Source organism: Atractosteus spatula, chromosome 14, assembly GCF_055471065.1.
Source record: "Atractosteus spatula isolate fAtrSpa1 chromosome 14, fAtrSpa1.hap1, whole genome shotgun sequence".
NCBI classification, from domain to species: domain Eukaryota; kingdom Metazoa; phylum Chordata; class Actinopteri; order Semionotiformes; family Lepisosteidae; genus Atractosteus; species Atractosteus spatula.
In genome coordinates, this window is record NC_142719.1 from 32,490,277 (window position 1) to 32,510,770 (window position 20,494).

At 37.2% G+C, this 20,494-nt stretch overlaps 1 protein-coding gene across 1 annotated transcript; it reads left to right on the forward strand.

Moving 5' to 3' along the window:
• The first annotated feature begins 1,706 nt into the window (after positions 1 to 1,706).
• On the forward strand, positions 1,707 to 20,403 carry itk (IL2 inducible T cell kinase). The gene is made up of 17 exons (XM_088933139.1): positions 1,707 to 1,960; positions 5,497 to 5,601; positions 6,171 to 6,252; positions 6,481 to 6,606; positions 8,180 to 8,214; positions 9,287 to 9,438; positions 9,749 to 9,814; positions 10,104 to 10,158; positions 11,522 to 11,601; positions 12,461 to 12,603; positions 13,834 to 13,908; positions 15,330 to 15,507; positions 16,087 to 16,303; positions 16,521 to 16,585; positions 16,885 to 17,003; positions 17,922 to 18,079; positions 18,503 to 20,403. Exons 1-17 carry the CDS (start codon positions 1,823 to 1,825, stop codon positions 18,566 to 18,568), a joined length of 1,860 nt encoding a protein of 619 aa, XP_088789265.1. The 5' UTR covers positions 1,707 to 1,822; the 3' UTR covers positions 18,569 to 20,403.
• The last annotated feature ends 91 nt before the right edge of the window (positions 20,404 to 20,494 follow it).

Here is a 20,494-nt window from a genome sequence, read left to right on the forward strand (position 1 = left end):
GCAAAGAAACTCCTCTATCTATCTATCATGGGGGCCAGAACTCTACTCTTTGTGAGCAGGTCTAGGTGTACTGCTTCACAGGAAGCAGGAAGAAGGGGCAATAGCCCATGTTTGTGGCATTCTGGGAGGGACCCACACTGAGCAGTTGTCCAGTGTGGTTTATGGAGAGTTTTGGGATGTGTTGCCTTATTAGGTGTAATAGTTCTTGGGGTCTCCGCCCTAGCCGCTCCTGCCCTGCCAGTTCATCCCTCACTGCCTGGGCGCGAACCTGGGTCTCCGGTGTCACGCAACAGGGAACTTGCCAGCTGAGCTAAAGGAGACTTCCCCCAACCTGGGCAGCTGAGATCCCTGTTATACGGACATTGGCTCCTCCACCAAGAGCAGGGGTCAACAGCTGGACTCCAGCTTATAGGACTTCTAGGACAAGGAGAGGTCAGCAAACCATGTGCAACACCTGCCGCCAACCACAGCAGTTATGCACCAAGGCCTCCAATCCACCGGAAGGTTTTGATTGCCAGCAGAGGGATGGCTATCGGAACAGCGGGACTAATGAAGCAGGGAACCTGCAAACTGGGGAAAACCTGGCTTGGCTCTAGAGTCAGGATCTAGAGAGATGATATAAATAAGTACATACAGGAAGATTCCACAGACTGATTGTTCAGTAACTTTAATGCATTTATGTCGACTTGATCAGTTCTGTATGCATGTCAATGTGTTTTATAAGACCGTGTGTGAGTCTGGAAGAGGGAATCCAACTGGAGGAGAGACCACCAAGGTAGAGACTGGTTGAGTGAGAGCTGTTGCTCTGCTGCAAACTTCTTCTTGGTAGAAAAGCTATCTTATACTTATGCCAATAAGAGAGCTAAAGAGTAAGTCCCTCTCCTCTTTTTTTCTGAGCCTAAATGGGAACATGCCAGAATTACAATATTAAACAGTTCAGCCCAGCGCTGATATATTTATTTAAAATAAGCCCAATGCAGTCTGGCAAGAGAGCCACATCTTCAAGACATGGTTTTCGATTCAGATACACTAATTTGCTGCTTTTGAGTCTGACGAACCAGGAGTACAAATTCATTGATGTTGACTTTCACATTACCTGGGAAGTGGTTAATTTGTAGAATTGTTTCTTTTTGTCTGTGTAACCTCTTTAGTGTTCTTTAAAGTAAAAAAAAAATGCTCACCTTTTCTTATATTTCACAAATTAAGAAACAAAAAACTTCTTCAGTCCATTTTTGGGATGAAAAAAAGTACACATGAGGACATCTCATTTTAAAAACATAATTTTATATCCCCGTTTTATTTTTTTTTTACCTATTTATATCATTAGATGTGTTTAAATATTCGTGGGATACATAATGTTTGTGTGATGCAAATCAGTGGGTGGACAGATGACTCATAATCTAAGGGATTATTTATAATTTAAGATGTCTGTACAGTCACTACTGTACACAGCACGGATATCATTTAAAGTGACGAATGTATTAATATGTTACAGCTTTCAGTTCCACTCCCAAAAATATAAATTGTATAAACTATAGTTCTGTACGTGTATATTTGTATTTGTAAATGTATATATACATTTAAAAAGTCGGTTTATTTTTGGAAAGATTTTAATTTACGAACAGAATTCAGAAGGAAGTGGTTTTGCCTGCTGCCTTGCCGGAAACTAAGTACCTCATATACTTCTTGATTGTTTTGAAGATAGTGCATTGCATTTTTTTTTAATTGTGTAAGCACCATACCAAACTAACAGTACACTGTCTCGGTTCTTCTCTTTCGACTCTAGTGAAAGGTTTCTCCATGACGGATCATTTTCTTTAGGATGAATAGACAAATCATTTTAGAAGAGTTTCTTTTCAAGAAATCCCAGCAGAAACGAAGAACCTCACCTTGCAATTACAAACAAAGATATTTCGTTTTAAGTAAAGATGAACTGGCTTACTTCGAACATCGCCCTGGGGTATGTAACGTCATTTCACTCTTACTCTCAATGATAAAAGTAGAATTACTGCAATACAAGTGTATTTTATACACGAACCTAATGTGTCCAAGAGGGGCACGTGAAACGAGCACGATATGTCTTCAGCACTGTTTAGCGCGATCTAGTTCCACAACCGGAGTTATCTTGGAAAAAGAAAATTAAACAGAAGGTGATGTGCAATCAGAGTTACGCTAAACTTCATAGTCTTCTGTATTAATTTATCCTGAAACTATCGCCTGTGGCATAATGCAGTTAAATCATTGATATAGTGGCGTGAGTTAAAACGGGTTTCTTTTGGTTCTGTGTTATTGCAGCGTATAATGCACAAACATTTCAAGATGTCAAAAGGATTTTATTTCTTGGTAAAGCATAAAATTAATAACTTGCCATTTCAGACACCGTGTCTGAGTTTCAAGGAAGAATTAATATCCTATGGATGTCAACATGTAGAAAACAGCTATGATGGTCTACGTAAATATATTACTACATACAGTTCAATTTTTAAAATTAATTTTGATACATGCGTTACATCCACCCCCAAGCATTAAATAAAAAGATGCATATCTACTAATATCCATGAAAGGCTAGTTTTAGAACTAACATAATTGGATAAGCATATGTAAGACTATGTTAAAACAGCATCAAATTAAATAACTTAAAACAAAGTTTTTACTAGATGCAGTATATTCCCCAGAAATTCCACCGTGGTAAATATCTAACACAGACACAACATTCACAATTTACAATTATTCCTCCATCTGTGAGTTTGATGTCATTTTTATGCTTTTTTTAGCTTAGTATTTTGTGTTTAAATGTATTGAATCAACATGCCTATTTTCTGTTCGTTTGAGGCAATTCTTATGGGGAGTTAATTGTATTGTTCTTGCCTTGGACCTCAGTTGTTCATTATTTTGTGTATTTTAAGAGCAATATTACAACATTTGTAAGCCTGAAATACATTTTTTGTTTTTACACAATGTTGGGAGTTTTAGCATATATTTAATTCAGTTGTTTTGTTAAATATGGGAATTGTTGTTGACCAACATGGAAACGTTCAGATAAAAACATAACCCTCCCTGACTTTAATCTTCAAAGTTACAGCTGAACAGGCTACATGTTGAAGTTCTTGCTTATTTGTCTTTGTACATTGATTAGTGTTTTGTGTAGTAGCAATATCATGATCCACACCCCAGGTGGAATCAAATTAGTCTGTCTTATTTGTCGACTCATGTTTACCTGATTTTTACAAAACAAGCTACAGCTTTGCTTTTATCCATTTAAAAGTAATAAACAAGTGAACTCTAACATCATTGCTAGAGAATGGTTGTTTCAGACAACATCGATAAATTGTACTTGTAAATCTTCTTGCCTTATTTTGCAGGTCTAATTCATATGAGGTTGTTAAATTTATATTTCAAGGTTGAATGTCCTTTTCCCAATATATATGTGTCAATTCCACAATTCAACCTTTAAAATAGATTTGAGTGCATTTTTTGTATGTACTGTAATATAGATATAAGGTCATAATATTATAGTCATGCTAATATAATCATATAATAAAGAGTAAGCAATTGCACGTGAACAGCAGATATTTTTCTATATTTATATATTTATATTTTCTATTAACCAGTGTGACAATTAGCAATACAATATGTGTAGATACTTTATAAAGCCTGTAGAATAAGGTGTTTCTGATTAGTCTGTTAACAATTGCTTATCTTTGGCAAACAAAGTATTGAAGTGATGGATAAATCTTCCACCCATGGTGTAAAATCTCTTAATCCCAAATGCCTCCATGTGTAATCTACAAAACTTTTTTTTTTGTTTGAGGCAGTCTTTTTAAAGTAAAAAATAAATAAATTGTGAGCTAAAATGTTATTAGAATGTAACAGAATTTGTAAAACAGCTTTTGAATAGTATTTAATCTATATTCATTACGTGCTGAACATACTGTATATACATTAGTTCAGTTTAGTTTATTGTCATATGCACTGAAATGTGTATTTGCATGTGTGCTCCAATACAGAGAATACACAGACATTAACAGCGCACAGAATAGCAGCACCAACAACAACAAGTTAAATAACATACATATTAGAAAAAAATGAGTTACAAAATAAGTTACATATAGTTGATTAAAAGTTGTTTTTAAAGAAAAACGTTCTATGTCTTTCCCCTTAAAGATCATGTCTCCTGGTACAGAAGATGCCAAGTAAATTTGTCAGATGATTTAGAAACATGATAAATCTGTGTAGACATTACAAATGTAGAAGGTCCACTCGGTCTTTTATGTCATAATAACTTGAAAATAATCCATCCATCAGTTGTAAAAGATTTTTTGTTTGAAATTCCATATCTGTTCATATTTCTATGAAAACTGCTCAGGGAACGCCACATGATGAGCCACAATTATGTTCAGGCACAAGTATGTAGAGTATGCAGCTGAATTTAACAAAGACTGCTCTTAAAGAACTTTTCAACCATATTTAAAAAGTTTTTTTGTCCACAACAGTTTGCACAGAGGCACCTTTGAACTGGGAACTTCAGAGATTCACAGAAAATCCATAACATTTTACAAACAGTAACCTCCTAGAAATGAGAAGGGGATATATACAGTACATACTACTGGGATCTTCGATTAAACAAGAGCTTCGGAGCTGGAGGAACACTCCATGCACTTTCATGAAGCTGTGGGAAGCAGCGATGTTTTGTTGTCTGTGTGCTGTATAAGGATTATCGTATAATCCGTACAGTGCAACAGGCTATGCTATCATTTCATAAATAGAATTTTATATTCAAAATGTATAATTAATTGCCTAAACATTTCAAAGGCAAAGGGTGATGACATCATATGTGATGGATGGCCTTCTCTTTATCATCAATGCTCTGTTTCCCAGACAGGGGTTAATTAATGTCAATTTTAAGATCTTGTAAGACTTTCTTGTCCTCTCAGCCTGTATTCACTTTTAACTATTTTTAAAAACAGCACAAAAATACTCAAAGGAAGGTCATCATTCCTGGAAAGGGAGAATGAGGGATATCAGGACCAGATGGTTATCCCCTCAGGGATATTGGGAATTTGTGTCTCCTGATTAATGCTGGAACATTATACATTTTTTTAATGTACTTATTCTGTGTATTTGAAGCCCAAATATCTTTTTAGCGACACTATTGCTAAGTGGGTTCCATTTTCAATGCATACACAAGTGCAGGGTCCAACATAGCCCACAAACTGCAAAAACCTTCTTCCCTAAGTCTTTTCAAAGGATGAAAAAGGTATTTGATAGGACCGATGCAGGAGGGAATGTGTGTGTATCTAAAATTACTTTTTCGTGTCTGTATGAAATTCTGTTTATCTGTTCATCTGTACTGCTTAGAATCCGAATCTACATTCTACATGAGGAAAAAAATATCAGACAGATAATGATTTAAATTGCACAAGTGGCTAGACATGCTTTTGGGTATTGCAGAGTGCGTAGTAGAAGGTGAAGAGTTGTGTTTCTTCCGTTTCTCAGAAAAAACCGACACTGAAAGGCTCCATTGAGCTCTCAAGAATCAAGTGTGTCGAGATTGTTCGAAGTGGCTGCTCAATACCATGCAGTTTTAAATATCCTTTTCAGGTGAGTGTAACTCTTCCCATTGGATACTGTATGTTATGTATGGGTTTTGATGCTCAGGTAAACAATTCCACAGCATGTGCAATTAGCGCCTACTTGTGCAAGAAATGTTCTTACATATTTTTCAATACCTAATTTTTAATACCTTCTTAAGGTTCAAGAAATGCTTTAGTTGGGATCTTTATCTTCCGAAAAAGCAATCAATAGCAATAATTTAGTTTAATTGCATGCCCCTGACAATTAGTTCAATTAGAGGTAATTGGGTATTATGAGATCAAATAATTGTGTCCAATGAAAGCATTCAAGAATTATCTTAGATACCACTGACTTAGATGCTTGATCATTGCACAGTCACATGGGCATAGAGCATGACCTGCATTGAGCTGGGCTCCATCAGCTGTTACCTTTATCTCCTCTGTGCAAATAACTGCAATATCAGTCAGATAGGGTTGAAAGGAGCTCTTGGATTTCTTCATTAAGGGAAATAGCAGGTGCATTAAAGCTTATCTCTCTTCTTACAAGTTTTCAGGATTTCGAGAGATAATAAAGTAATACAGTTGTGTTATCTCTAGGTTGTTCATGACAACTACTGCTTGTATGTTTTTGCACCTGATAAAGAAAGCCGTCATAGATGGGTATCTGCATTGAAAGAGGGTAAGTAAAGTGTTTTTTTCCAAATATTTAAATGAATGGGCATAGTGTTAACAAATTCACGTATTAATGATTATATATCCTTTCAGTGTGTGTTTCTTAGTTTCTCTTGATCATGCTGATGATGATTGATGGTGATTGAGGATTATTGAAAGGCAGTGACATGAATATTTTTGCTCCATATTAAGTTGTTGTATTTAAAATCTATGATCTATTTCTTTTCCTTTCAAGAAACAAAAAATAATGTTTTAGCTCACAAATACCATCCCAACTTTTGGGTGGATGGAAAGTGGATCTGCTGCTCTCAGGCTGACAAGCTGGCTACAGGCTGTGTTCAATACGACCCCACCACACCGAGTAAGTTTGAACAGGTTTTCTCTCTGGGGTTCTGGAGAAAACACTCTGTATTGTGTTCAGTTAATAACTTTTAAAACAGTTTTCTAATTGGAATGGAATGTTTGCATTCTGTAACAGCATTGGGGAGCTTCTTCTGTTATTAGTTGATTTGACATTTATAGATTTTATTATAGAGTATTTGCTACTTTAAGAGAGTGCTAGAATAGTGTCTACTACTCTCATTAAGAGAGTACATTCTACATTCTACATTCTACTTAATAAAAACCTTCCTTCTTAAGAAGAAAAACGCACAGAAGCAAAACCAAGTGAAGATGGGAAAGAAATCACTACATTACTGTCAAATTCTATATATCACTTAATATATAAGTGATATATATATATATCACTTACCAAGCTCCTGAACTCTTTGCCTGACCTCACCCAGTATGGGGAGCCAGAGCCTATCCCAGCAAGCAACGGGTGCAAGGTGAGGTCCACCCTGTTTTCCCAGAAGCCGATTTACCCGCCAGTATGTTTTGCTCCACCCAGAATAAACCCACGCAAACACGAGGAGAGCATACAAGCTCCACACAGATACTGTAACACTCCAGGTCTGGAACTGATTCCAGACCCCAGCAATGCAGGACAGTAGTGCTGAGCATCCGTGCCTTCTAGTGAAATATAGGTAGCCCCGCTTTTCTATGGGAACACCTACAGACTACACATTTGATGAGTTCAGTGAAAACTGAAAACACAATGAGCCATAACTTGAACTGGCAGTGGTCCAAGAAAACAATATGCATTGCACACAGATCTATCGGTACTTGATTTTAAGTAGGACATCCACCCATGTGGATGATGTGAGTTCCCAAAACATTCCCATTTTCTAAACAAAAGAAGTTATTTTTGCCGTTTTCCACCATATACTTCATGCATCCTCACATTCATATAGTATTTTCCACACCCAAAGGATCCTGAAGTATTTCACATATAGAAGGGGACCTACTTCATCCGATAAATTGATCTTTCACCCACAGCTGACCAGGTGACCAGGTGGGAGACATTATTTCACCAGTTGAAAAAGAGGGGTGATTCTAGCAGCTTCATCCAGTTCAAGGCTGCAGGGGATCGAGAGCCTATCCTGGCAAGGCCTAGACGCAGGGCAGGGTACAGCCTGGACAGGACCCCAGTCCATTTCAGGGCACACAGAGACCCAGACACACACTCACAGACCCAGACCCAGACACACACTCACACCAGGGCTTGTTTTCCCAGAAACCAATTACTCTACCAGCATGTTTTTGGACTGGGGTGGGGGTGGGGGGAGACTGGAGCACCTAGAGGAAACCCACACAAACATGGGGAGAGAACATGCATACTCCACACAGACAGCACCCTAGGAACTGAGCCATGGGCACAAGCACTGCGAGGTAGCAATGCTGATCACTGTGATGCCCTTTCTCAAAACGTAATGAAACCAAAATAAAACGAAAGCAGATTCTTAATCAGTTGAGATAACCTTCACTAGCATATACAGAGTTTGAGATCCAGCTCTCAGAAACGACTTTCAGTAATATTTTGTTTTATTTCACAGCTCCCAAGCCACTACCTCCAACACCAGAGCTACAAGTGAGTTTTTTTGTTGTTTTTTTTCCCCCAAAGAGAACATATTAGTACATATACTCTCCTGAATTTTAAGAAATGGTTGAAATGCATTAGTAGTAACAGAAATGCAGTAAAAGACTGCATCTGCAGAGAAGGTGAATGCACTGTGTTTTTTGAAGATATGTAATGTTAACTGCTTTTTGCTGAAAACCAAGCAGTTCATTTTTATCAGTATGAAGAACAACATACAGAGAGTGTGATTTTTTGAAGCCTTAAATAAAAGGTATTTAAATTCCGATTATATTGCAGTCTAGCAAGCTAACATTTGAAATCTTTATTGTGGTACAGTTTGCTGTCTTTTAGCAACTCTTACTCTCATGCCTTTAGCTATAATCGTATAAGCTTTAATATGACAACATTGCACTTTGCCTCTGGACTGGAAAATGCCCATCATATTTCTATGTGTTCACTTTTAAACATCTTACGAGGATAATAGATGGGGGGCAGTCTTAAGTTAGTACAGCTTTCTCAGAGCTTGAACGGAATACATTAGTTTGATTTCCTCAGCCAATTTCTGTAGGCACAAACATGCAGTGCTTTCAGGAGAGCCATAAACTAAAATAAATAACATATAACTTGACATTTGTACTGAGTTACATGTGTGTTGGTTTTTCTCTAGCCTGCTACTCCCCTGTTTTGTTTTTTATTATCCTCTTGGTAGAGAATTTTTCTTTTTCTGTATATATATATTTTTTTATAGACACAATTTAAAATAATGCAGTCTGCAGTCTTTGTAGCCAAAGCCTTCCTTCACTGTGAGTGATAAGATCACTTATATACATATATACAATTTCTTGCATTAGGAATTTGTCTTTTCACATACCCCAGCTTGCTCTCCATGAGACACACAGACGGGGAGAGAGAAGCTTTATGGTCAGAGCGCAGGGTCAGCCATTTATTTGAAACGGCAACCTTCCAGCCACAAGCGCAGATCCTTAGCCACAGTGCCACCGCTCCGCCCTTATATGGAAGAGATTCCCTTATATAAAGACCAAAAGCATTGCTTTCAATGCATTTCCTCTCTCTTTTTCCCCAGAGGTGCTTTTCTGATCCTGGGGAGCTCGTCGTGGTTGCCATCCACGACTTCTCACCAGCAAGGGAGCGAGATCTTCCACTGTACAGGAATGAGGAATACATTGTCATAGACCAGTCAGACCCATACTGGTGGATTGTGCAAGATGCAAAAGGGTAAATGACACATCATACCCTTGAAAGTAGGTCATTGCTCAAAGCTGATTTATTCAGTGACTTGAGTATTTGCCATGCTAGCCAGCCACTGGTATTGTACGATCAATGTTAAATTCTCTCACAATATTTCATTTTTGTGTTTTGAGGGCTCTGATAACTATAATATTGAAAGCCTAAAATCTACTTTTCATATCTCAAAAGGATTTTGTATCATTCTTGGCCCCTGAGTTTAGCTGATCATGAATCTCTCAAACGCCTGTTGAACTTTGTCACTTTAATGGTAAGGTAATGTTTTTTTTCACTTCCCCAGTGACCAAGGTTATATTCCAAGCAGCTACGTCATTGTGAAATCACCGGAAGGCATAGAACATCATGAGTAAGTTCAACATTCTATTCATTTTACAATTTAAATTAATTTTAAGGTACTTTGTTAGAATTTTTTCCCTTGACAAAATTTCCCATCTCACAAAAAGTATTATTGCATGCAAATATGGTTATCACAAAAAACTCAAAATATATCAGATAGTGAGTTTTGTATGTGTCACTCCTTTTCATTGATTTATATACAGTGAATACAATATATGCATGTTTGTGAATGAAGTTTCATGATTGTGCCCGTTTGGTTTTAGAATAACCCTAAACCAAGGCTTGGTTTTCTGTTATAGATGGTACAACAAGGATATAACCAGAACAAGAGCTGAGCAACTGCTCTTCAAAGAGGTACAGCCATTCAAATAGAAAAAATGTTTCTCTGAGATTTGCTTTAATTCTTAGTACGAATAGGACCATTTCTACCTGCTGCACAATAAACTCCAACTCTTACATGCGCTGCAGTCTTGCTTCTTGACATTACGTTACCACAGATCCAACAGGTCTTGTAAGCTTTCAAGCAGATGCACATTAAACCAGGACAGCACTTCATTCTGCAGAGGTGAAAGCCACATTTGCAGGATGTGCAGTTGCAAGAAACTTAGTTTTCTACATTCAGGCTTTCAAGCCACACTTCTGGTTGGGGATTTCCTGTCTGCAACCTGTAGTGTTTTTTCTTCATAACCTGCACGACAAAGGTTCGCAATGTTATAGACGTTTCATAAATGAGATACAATACATCGCCCTTGTTCCCAAAATCCAAAAATACAAATTGCTCTTCCACTCTGAAGATAGATTTAGTTTGCTGTTGCAATGGTACTCCAAGTAACACACAGTGGCTAAATACGAAGAGCATTGGGTTTATTTTACTAATAAGGTGAAACTGCAGTGCCTTTTGATTTAAAGCTGTTTTACATGTTATTAGAATCAAATAAAACTGAAAACATGAGTATGTTTATAGCATTACTTTCCTTTTCCCACCCGAATCAGTTTAATTTCCACCAACGCAGTGCCGATGAATAAAAGCGATGTTTTCTGTCTATACATCAGTTTTAGCTACGGTATTATTCTGCTTAGTCCCTGTTGTGACTTATGTATGTAATTGAGAGGCCTTGAACATAAACATGAGTTTAGCATTAGAATTGACTAAAAAACAAAAAAACAAAATACAGACTCATTTATTTCTTAGGCAGAAACAATACACATATGAACATGTTGTCGGGACATGCTGCATGTACATTGTCACAAGGATGTGATATTGTCAGCTGGTGCGTATCTCCAGGTGACCCTGGACAATGAGTTTCCGCCCTCGGCTTTTCAATGACCACTTCCCTTCTACTTTGTAGCATTTTTATTCAGCCACATTCAGCGCTCATTACCCCCAGCTTTTTCATACCCACACTTATTAGGAGCAGTAACGTGAATATGTTACATGCCACACTCCCATCCACATTTGCGCATCTGCAGACCACAGTTCCTTACATGTAGGGTTACAAATCTGGAAGTAAATGAGATGAGTTTTTCATGTTTGATTAATTGATTGTTTGGAAATGAAGTGAGTGAAACGATTTCTGGCAATAATTTGTGGCTATTATCATTTGTATTTTTAATGCCTCTCAAAATATGTCAAATATTATAACAGGTTGTATTGTATGCACTGTGTTATTTAAATTAAATGCTGTATTTTGAGGCACAAATATTGAAATATTTACAGGACAAGGAAGGAGCTTTCATGGTGAGAGACTCACGGCACGCTGGAGTGTACACAGTGTCTGTGTTAACAAAAGCTCTTGGGTAATTATTACTGAGACTCAAGACATACTGTACAGTATCTGTTCAGTCAGGTTTTCAATCATTGTCTACCTTTTCTGCCCTTTGCACTTTTGCATCTCTATTTTTATGTCTTTATTTCTCCTTCTTGTTATTTTTATTTTTTTTTCTCTTTTTCGTGTGGTTTTGTTTTTACCCTGTGAAGTGCTCCAGACACTGTTGGTGTACACAGGCACTGAAATAAATCCTTCTAGTTGTCGTTTTATCATTTTGTAGTTAGCATGGGTTTTTAATGCTCCACCTTCCGTGGTTTCGAAATGTCCAGTTCTTTATTTGGTGTATTTTAAATGAACCCTTTTACCACTCCTCGTCATTGGGAGGACCTCCTAAGAAACTCCAACCGGTAAAAAAAATGTCATGTTTTGAAACCTATACTGTAGATGGTTTGTCTGCAAACCATGAAAATCACAAAATATTTTTAGCTTGAACGGCCGGTCAGAGCATAGACTAAACAAGTTCACAAAGCAAGGAAGAAAACTACAGAACTGCTTGAAACGCTTTTTTTTCTGTAGAGACAACTGTACAGTATGATTGCCTGTATGTGTTTGTATTATTGAAGAGAGACAGACTGGCCACTGCAAAATTCATATAAAAAAAACAAATTTGTGTCATGTGGCATCCAGACTATACAAAACAAGTCTGTTTCGATTTCAGAATAACCCAAACCATCATTCGAACCAGAATAGTCTGAGTTAGAATTAGAGAATGAACATTTCATGCCCTTCATCTGGATTACATTCGCAGGAATCCTGACTAAAAGACAAAAAAAAAATCACCTTTTTCAATTTACACTCTGCTCCATTGTGAATGATTTAAATTTCAGATCTAATGGGGAAAATAATCCAAGAGTCAAACATTACCAGATCAGAGAGACCACAACAGGAGAAACAAAATATTACCTGGCAGAAAAATACATCTTCAGCTCCATTCCAGAACTCATATATTACCACCAGCACAACGCTGCAGGTATGTTACACTATATTTATCTCTTGAATACATGATCTAACAACAAGGGCTCCTAAACATCCTCATTGCTTTCCTGGAAATGTTTTGAGAAAATGTATTTCTTTGTGCCTTTGATCTTAAAAGCCTACTTTGTAGCTTCGTCTTTTTCCTGTTGTTAAACTTATTTCACACCTTGTACTTACAGTGTGTACTTTGTCACTCACTTGTCTGCTGCTGCTGGTGGTCCAGCTTCCTAAAACAACCCCTGGAAAAAAATAAGATTTTAAGTAAAAAGAAAACTGCAACTGTTGAAAATGATCATGGTAGTATTTATTTTATTGCAAGGCATGTCACAAAAATAAAATGAGATATAATACATGACAAAACATTACCTTCCAGTTGATTTTACCTAGTATATATTCATCATATTCTAAAGGCTAATACACAAATAGATCATAAAATAAATATCAATTCCCTTGTTACCAGTGTAGCAAGTGTGTCAGGTGTGTTCTCCCTCTTAAGAATGACCAATGTAGGAGGCAGGGAGAATTGATCTATTTCAGATTTTATCATCTGTATAAACAGCATTCATTGAAAATGAAGGAGAAAGGAGTTTGAATCTCTGGCGCTCAAGGGCATCATGGGTTGTGTGCAATCGTTTTTATTCCTATAACTAAATTGACTACAGCTCAACAGATTCCTTGATGTGACATATGTCCTCCTATACTAGGAGATGCAACAAAATAAAACGCATAAAAAAGGCTTAGTACTGTAGCTCAAAATAGCTCAACAATCATCAAAAACTTAGCAGAAAGAACGTTTAGGCATCTGAACTTCATTATAAATGTCAATGTATGTTGAAATACCATCCTTCAACACACAACCTTTCAACAAATGATTTGAATTTGAGTTTGTCTTACAATTTGAGTTTTGGAATATTTATAAATTGCAGCATCAGTCACAATTCAGTAACAGGAATTCCAAATGCAACAGACAACTATTCTATGCTATATGCAGTACTTTATACAATTAGATAATATGGTATTTATGCAGTGCTTTTCCTATTGCCTAGTGCAACAATAATTGTTTTTCTCTTTGTGTCTTCATTAAATGGTATGAGCGTGACAATCCCACATTTGTGTGGCAAAGGACTTAAGAAAATGAACTTATTAGCTTTTAACAAGTTTGCGTTGTCACTGAAGTCTGCGTACACTAAAGAGTTTGTGATTCTTTTATCCGTAATCTCAACAGGTCTCATTACAAGACTGAGGCATCCTGTTTCTACAAGGAGAGAAAGAGCTCCGAGACCAGCAGGTTTTCCAGCTGGTAAATATTGCTTCATGCGGTAGATTTGTGAGGTGGTGTACAAAGAAGGGGTGATAAAATACTTAAGTAAAATAAAGCTGTGCATAACATTTATGTTTTCAGACATACTGGCGATGAGAAAATAAGCTTCTTTGGAAGAGTGAATTACACTAAGGGAAAATTACTAACCAATATACTAGTACAGTATGTACATGCAAAGAAATCCGGAGCTAACAAAAGGAAGGAAACTTAACCTGAATTATTGGCTACAAAACTTTATGATCCATTTCGTCACAAAAGCCTAATGAATGAGCAGCAAACAACTGTAATACAGAAAGAAAGTCCCTCTGCTCGGGGAGACAACTGAGGGGGTTATAATAGCTGCAGATGGAGCCTATGGGTTGAAAATCTACCCTCTGAGCTCTCTTAGCACAGTTGCGCGCGTTTTAGAAAAGAAAGGCACATAGGAATCCAGACCTGAGTCCTTTCTGCTTAACTGTTACCGCAACAAAGAGTAAGAGTAAGCTGGAATGAGTTTTTCAGCTTGCTTAGGTGTTGAATCACTCAAGTTTCACAACAGAGCAAGTCTCTTCAGTAACGTTCTTCGGCTCTTCAGAAAATTGAAAAACATGAACATTTCAGAGTCATGATTCCTCCTTGCATTCAGACACCTGTTAGAGAGTATTAATCCATAAATTTAAGTGGGTCAGTTTTTGTAGGCTGCAAGGGAACAAGTAAAAGAGAAGAAAAGACACAGAGTTTTGGCTGTGGAGCCTTCTTTAGGTGTGACATCTGAAGAAGGCTTCACAGCCGAAATGCTGTGTTTCTTTTCTTCTCTTTTCAGCATGGAATAAACCTTTACTTGTTCCTTTTAATCCATAAATTGCTGTCTAAGTAATTGTATGTCTCTTAAATACATGTTTAAGATCTTTGTAATGCGACACATGTATATGTTTTAGCAAAGCATTCAAATAAGATTATATTTTGTGGGATACCTCACCTCTGAAAAGTGTAAAACTGGTTATACTGTATAGGCTTGTGCGCTAAAAAAAGACAAGAATTTCCAGTGCTGAAAAAAAACTCTGTTTCGGTGTATGCAACTGCTAGCAGGTCCTAAGAAAAAAAGGCTTTTACAAAATTTTACTTTGTATTCCTTTTGGAAAATGCTACATATTGTATAGTTGAAACAGTAGTGATGGTCCTTTCAGAAAAAAACACCATTAAACTTTCTGCTAGAGAAACAAACAAAACTGTGTTAAATCGGTTCTTTGGGATATCAGAGGATGGATTCTCAGTGAAAATAAAATGTTAGGAGGGTAAAAGCACTTCTAATTAAAATTCATGCTGCTTCAAAAGGGTTATTATCACATAGAGGATCTGCTCTACATCTGCTCTATCTAGCCATTTTCCAAACCGTTTTCCGGTTCATTTTTTTTAACCAGACATATTGGAGATCGAGCCGTCGGAGCTGAGCTTTGTTGAAGAAGTGGGGAGCGGCCAGTTTGGGGTGGTGCAGCTGGGTTACTGGCACAGCAACGACAACCTGAAAGTCGCCATCAAGATGGTGCGGGAGGGGGCGATGTCTGAAGAGGAGTTTAAAGAGGAGGCAAAAGTCATGGCGTGAGTCCTTTCTTAATCATTTCCACATCCATGTTCTTCCAAAAGAAAACTTTGTATAAGAGATTTAAATTGCTTTTGGAAAAGTGTAGAGAGAATCGGTAGCTGAGCTGTTGTTTCTGCTCATTTTACACTGATTTTACCTCAGAGTGACCATGTGAGGCAAAATCTCTTTTCACAATCTAAAGAGGACAAAGCAACAGTTTCACGTTTCTTGACAAATATTAAGTTCAGTAGTTCTTGCTTGTTTTCAATAGCATTTGATTTACATTTGTACTTAGACTGCACTATTTTGATGAGGAACAAATTAGATTCAGTGATGTAAAACTAGTGCTAATTCTAATATCCAGGCCTGTCCTTAAAAGAAGACAGATCACCATGCTTTTAGAAATACTGTGAGAGTATTTCTCATGTGCGAGTGAATGTATGTGCTAAGAGGCAGAAAATGATTTCAAGGGATGAGATGAAAACAAACTTAACCGATCAGTTTCTTGCTAAATAATAGCTACAGCAGTTTTCCTAATGCTTTTTGAAAATGAGAAAAATTATGTTTTCTTTGTGTTTTTTTTTGTTTTGGAACAGTAAAATGTCTCATCCAAAGTTGGTTCAGCTATATGGACTGGTTACCCAGACGGCTCCCATGTGCTTAGTGTTTGAGTTCATGGAGTATGGGTGCCTGTCTGACTACTTGAGGAATCAGCGGGGGAGCTTTTCCCAGGATATTCTGTTGGGAATGTGTCTGGATGTTTGCGATGGAATGGCCTACCTAGAGAGTGCCAATTTCATTCACCGGGATCTGGTACTGGAAACTTGCTCTATTCCAGCTTTTCACTCTACACCAAAGCAGTCAGCATATAGATTATCTTTAACAATTGTGTGTCAAACTGTTTTTTTCTTGTTTTACTAACAAAAATGAAGTATGTTATTTTAGAGTTAGTTTACAAACATATCAAAGCTTTATCTAACTACATTAAAACTGAAACCTTAGTGGAATTCAGTAATATTCTCTCTTTCAGGCCGCAAGAAACTGTTTGGTTGGAGAGAATCAAGTGGTAAAAGTCTCAGACTTTGGTATGGCAAGGTACAGTATGAATTTGAAGTTTTTTTCAGTTCAAGGTCTGAGATTCAAATTGTTATTCATATAACAAAATAATATGAATATGTTCATATAACAAGATAATGTAATAGCAATTGAATAATGCAAAAGGTTGAAGGTTTTGCATTGCCCTGATATGTTAATGTAAGTTAAAATCTTAATTGTTTGTTCTGTATACTTAAAGAAAATTGCAGTACAAAGAAATGTTTTGTGACATATGGTGTTAAAGTATTTTTGAAATGGAATCTTTGCAGTATATAGTTTAAGATTTTTTTTTCTCCTAGGTTTGTCCTGGATGACCAATACACCAGTTCCTATGGCTCTAAGTTTCCAGTGAAGTGGTCAGCCCCTGAGGTAATCCAATACTGCAAATTCAGCAGCAAATCAGACGTGTGGTCCTTTGGTAAGTAATGAAGCGGAGTGAGATAGTTATTCTTCATGTGCTGACCTGGTATAGCATTGTATAACACCACCTGACATACACAGAACAGCCACCAGATGAGTTTGTTCTAATGAATGAAATAATGCTATGCAGTGAAAAGTGGTATAGTGTGGAGCGTTTCCTGTCTCACAGTTTTAGGGTCCTGGGTTCAATTCCAATTTAAGGCGCCTATATTCTGCTCTTCCTGTGATTGTGGGGGATTTTTCTGGGTGCTCCGGTTTCTTCCCTGCTCCTGGTGACAAATGTATTAGGTTTGATTAGCTATTTAGTCACATTTATCTAGTTCAGGCAAGGATTCGAAGGGGAATTCAGCAGTTTCTTCCCAGTACAGTACATTATTGGATATGAGGTTACTGGTAAACACAGTCACATGAGCTTGATACAGTAGGTCAAATAGCCTCCTCTTATTTGTGATATGTCAATAAAATACAAAAGTATGTCAGAATGTGGCTGCTGACAGCAGTAAGCCCTGGGATGATAAAGTAAGAGAGATGTCGAAATGTATGCAATCAATTTCAGAATGCATTAGACTAACGCCACATGTGAAGAGAGGGTTTGATTGGGTAGAAAGTCAGGCAGAAATGATGGTTCCTGAAAATACGACATGTGTCTGTGTGTGGGCTTCACACGGAAGTTGAGAAAAGCCTTAACTAAGTTTTCAAGATGTAGATAAACTCAGATATATACTCTTTCTTCACCTCTGTTTTTAGGGAGGCTGTTAATGTTGCCATAGCAAATGACTCAAACTCACAATGAAGGCGAAGGCTTGAAGCTCTCTGATGTGCAGAAATGTACTGTGTGATGCGCTTGTCCGTCTTTTTGTAAAGTCAGTAAGAATGTAAAGAATGAAAGGGTCTCGTCGGCTTTGCGTTGCTGCAGGGGTCCTCATGTGGGAGGTGTACAGTGAGGGCAAGATGCCGTACGAGAACCAGTCAAATGGAGAGGTAGTAGCTTCAATTTCATCTGGCCTCCGACTTCTTAAACCCAGACTCGCTTCGGAGGACATTTATCAGCTGATGGAGTGGAGCTGGAAAGAGGTCAGTGCAACAAGGAGCCAAGTAAATGAACTGAAAATCAAATCTAACACACATATGCTTATACAGTATACCTAAATGCTGCTTTAATAATACGTTTTCATATGTTTGTTTTAATTTCAAACCTCTGCATCAAGACTTAGAGCGCACATGAATCAAGAGAGAGTATGCTACTTTCACACCACTAGTTGGTATGGCAACAGATGCAACAAAGCTGGATAGTTTTCTTTTTCGAGCAAATAAAATTGGCAGTTTTGTGGCGTGGAGACTAAGCTGTGAAAAAAGAAAAGATTCACAGCACAAGAGTTTTTCAATTTACCTGTACTGTTATTGTTGGGATAGACGAAGTTTTCCTGATGCAAACTTCAAACTTTTTGAACATTTTTTTTTTCAAAAACTAATGTTTTTGTTTAATTCTCTCCTTAGAAACCAGAAGACCGCCCGTCTTTTGCAATTCTCTTCCATCAGCTGGCAGAAATTGCTGATTTCTGAAATTAAGCTGTTGGAAGCCCAGATGAAATGGACATAAACTGTATAAAGAAAATAATATATATATATATTTATACTGTATTTATTCCTTTTTCAGATACCAAAATTTACATTGCAGTAGAATACAAAAGCAGTCATCTATTTCAGAATCCACCATGGGACTTTGTATGGCTATCCAGTCATGTTGTTTAGGCCAATATCCTGGTTTCATTCAAGGAATGGCTGGATGACATCCCCGATCAATTAACTACTAATTAGCAATTGGTAGTTTGATAATTAACTACTTTTGGTATCAAATGGGCTGAATGTCTCCCTCTTGTTTATAACCTTCCTTACATCTTTGTTATTTGCTTGTACAAATTCAGTTCTGAGAAATATTTTATTTTAATCCTGACATCTTTTATTTTTAATTACATTTTTCCTATATTTAATTATGATTTCCATAAACCCCTACTCTTAGAAACAGTGCCATGGCAGCTTTAACAACCATAAAGCTAGGAGCCAGGTTTAAATTCTCAGTCAGATGGTGACTCTGGCCTGCTGGTCCACAGCCTACAACAGCTGCAGGTTTGTTTTGCTCAGAGTAGGAGCTCCCAGCCTTGGTCCCGGAGATCCACACATCTGCTGATTTGAGTGCTCCAGCTGATCAATCAGTTGAACCCCTTAACAGACCAAATTATAGGTGTATAAATGTGACTTCTTAAGTTGTTTTTAATTGTTAAACATGTAGGAGGTTGCCCTTTAATGATTGTGTTTCAAATGGAAGATAAAGTATCAAACCTTTCAGTACTGAAAACATAGTTACAACGGTAACAACCAGGACAGTCATTGGTTCAGTTAAGGATTTATCTGCAGAGGTGTGTGAGGTGCAGGACTGGGACTTTTCCATTCCTGTGTTGGTCAGTCCCATCATTGCCTAGCTTCTAATCAGGCTACAAAGTGGTATACTGACAGATAATGTCACACTAACACTTGTACAGATGCTTACACACTGATAGACCCTCAAACTTTTACAACGGCACACTGCTATGATGACAGATAATCTCACACTGACACTCTTACACTCACTCTATTGGTCATCCATTATTTTTATTGCGTTATTTTTAGATACTATCAGAAATCCGCATATTTCTTGTATAGGTAAAGGTTGCAGTAACCTGTAGCCTAGCACAGAAAAACAGGGTATAAGGCAGAACTACACTCTGGATGGGAGTACAGGACTCACAGAAGGACCATGTAGAGCACCAGTTAAACAGGCCTTTGGGAGGCCGGAGGAACAGGGGGGGAACATCTGAATTGCCTGTTGTGCAAACCATTAGTGTTGCGAGCATTTTTCTGTTCATATGAAAGAGTGACATCTATTGGCAGTAATTGATTTTCTTGTGAATGTGTTTGTTCAATCTGTGCGAGATTCTTTAGCTCTCACAACTATTCCAGGAGTGTAGAAAGGTTAGCTTTGTTAATGTATTCAAAGGTTTTTGTTTTTATTACTTTAATTCCATTAAGGAGGAAACAATGGCTTAGTTGCATTCGTTGCTATGTGCAATTATAAAATCCTATTTTTTTAATCCGTATATTACTTTCTTCATGTATTGAATGCTCCTTCTAATTTATCTGAAAGCACTACTTTCTGTATAACATTCAATTGTCTCCTTATCTGTAAAAAGAATAAGAAATATATATTTTTTTCTATATCAACCCAGTCATGCAGCTTATTTGAACACGGTAATACAATATGACACATACTTTAATCTTTTACATTTTAGTAGTTATCTTTACTTATTGGTCTATAAGTACCTTGTGTTTGTAAGTAAACAATTAAAAAATGGAATGTCTTACATTTTTCTCCTTGTGTTTGTGTCAGAAGTTGCTGTGAAGACCAGTTACTAAAAAAACACAACTGTAACAGTGATAATGGGTAATGTTTCT

Bases quoted from the DNA above. Each gene is read 5' to 3' on its own strand.
- itk (XM_088933139.1), top strand. From the start codon at position 1,823: ATGAATAGACAAATCATTTTAGAAGAGTTTCTTTTCAAGAAATCCCAG. The intron at 6,253-6,480 runs GTAAGTAAAGTG...TTTCCTTTCAAG, and splicing joins GGTATCTGCATTGAAAGAGG to AAACAAAAAATAATGTTTTA. The intron at 9,815-10,103 runs GTAAGTTCAACA...TTTCTGTTATAG, and splicing joins GAAGGCATAGAACATCATGA to ATGGTACAACAAGGATATAA.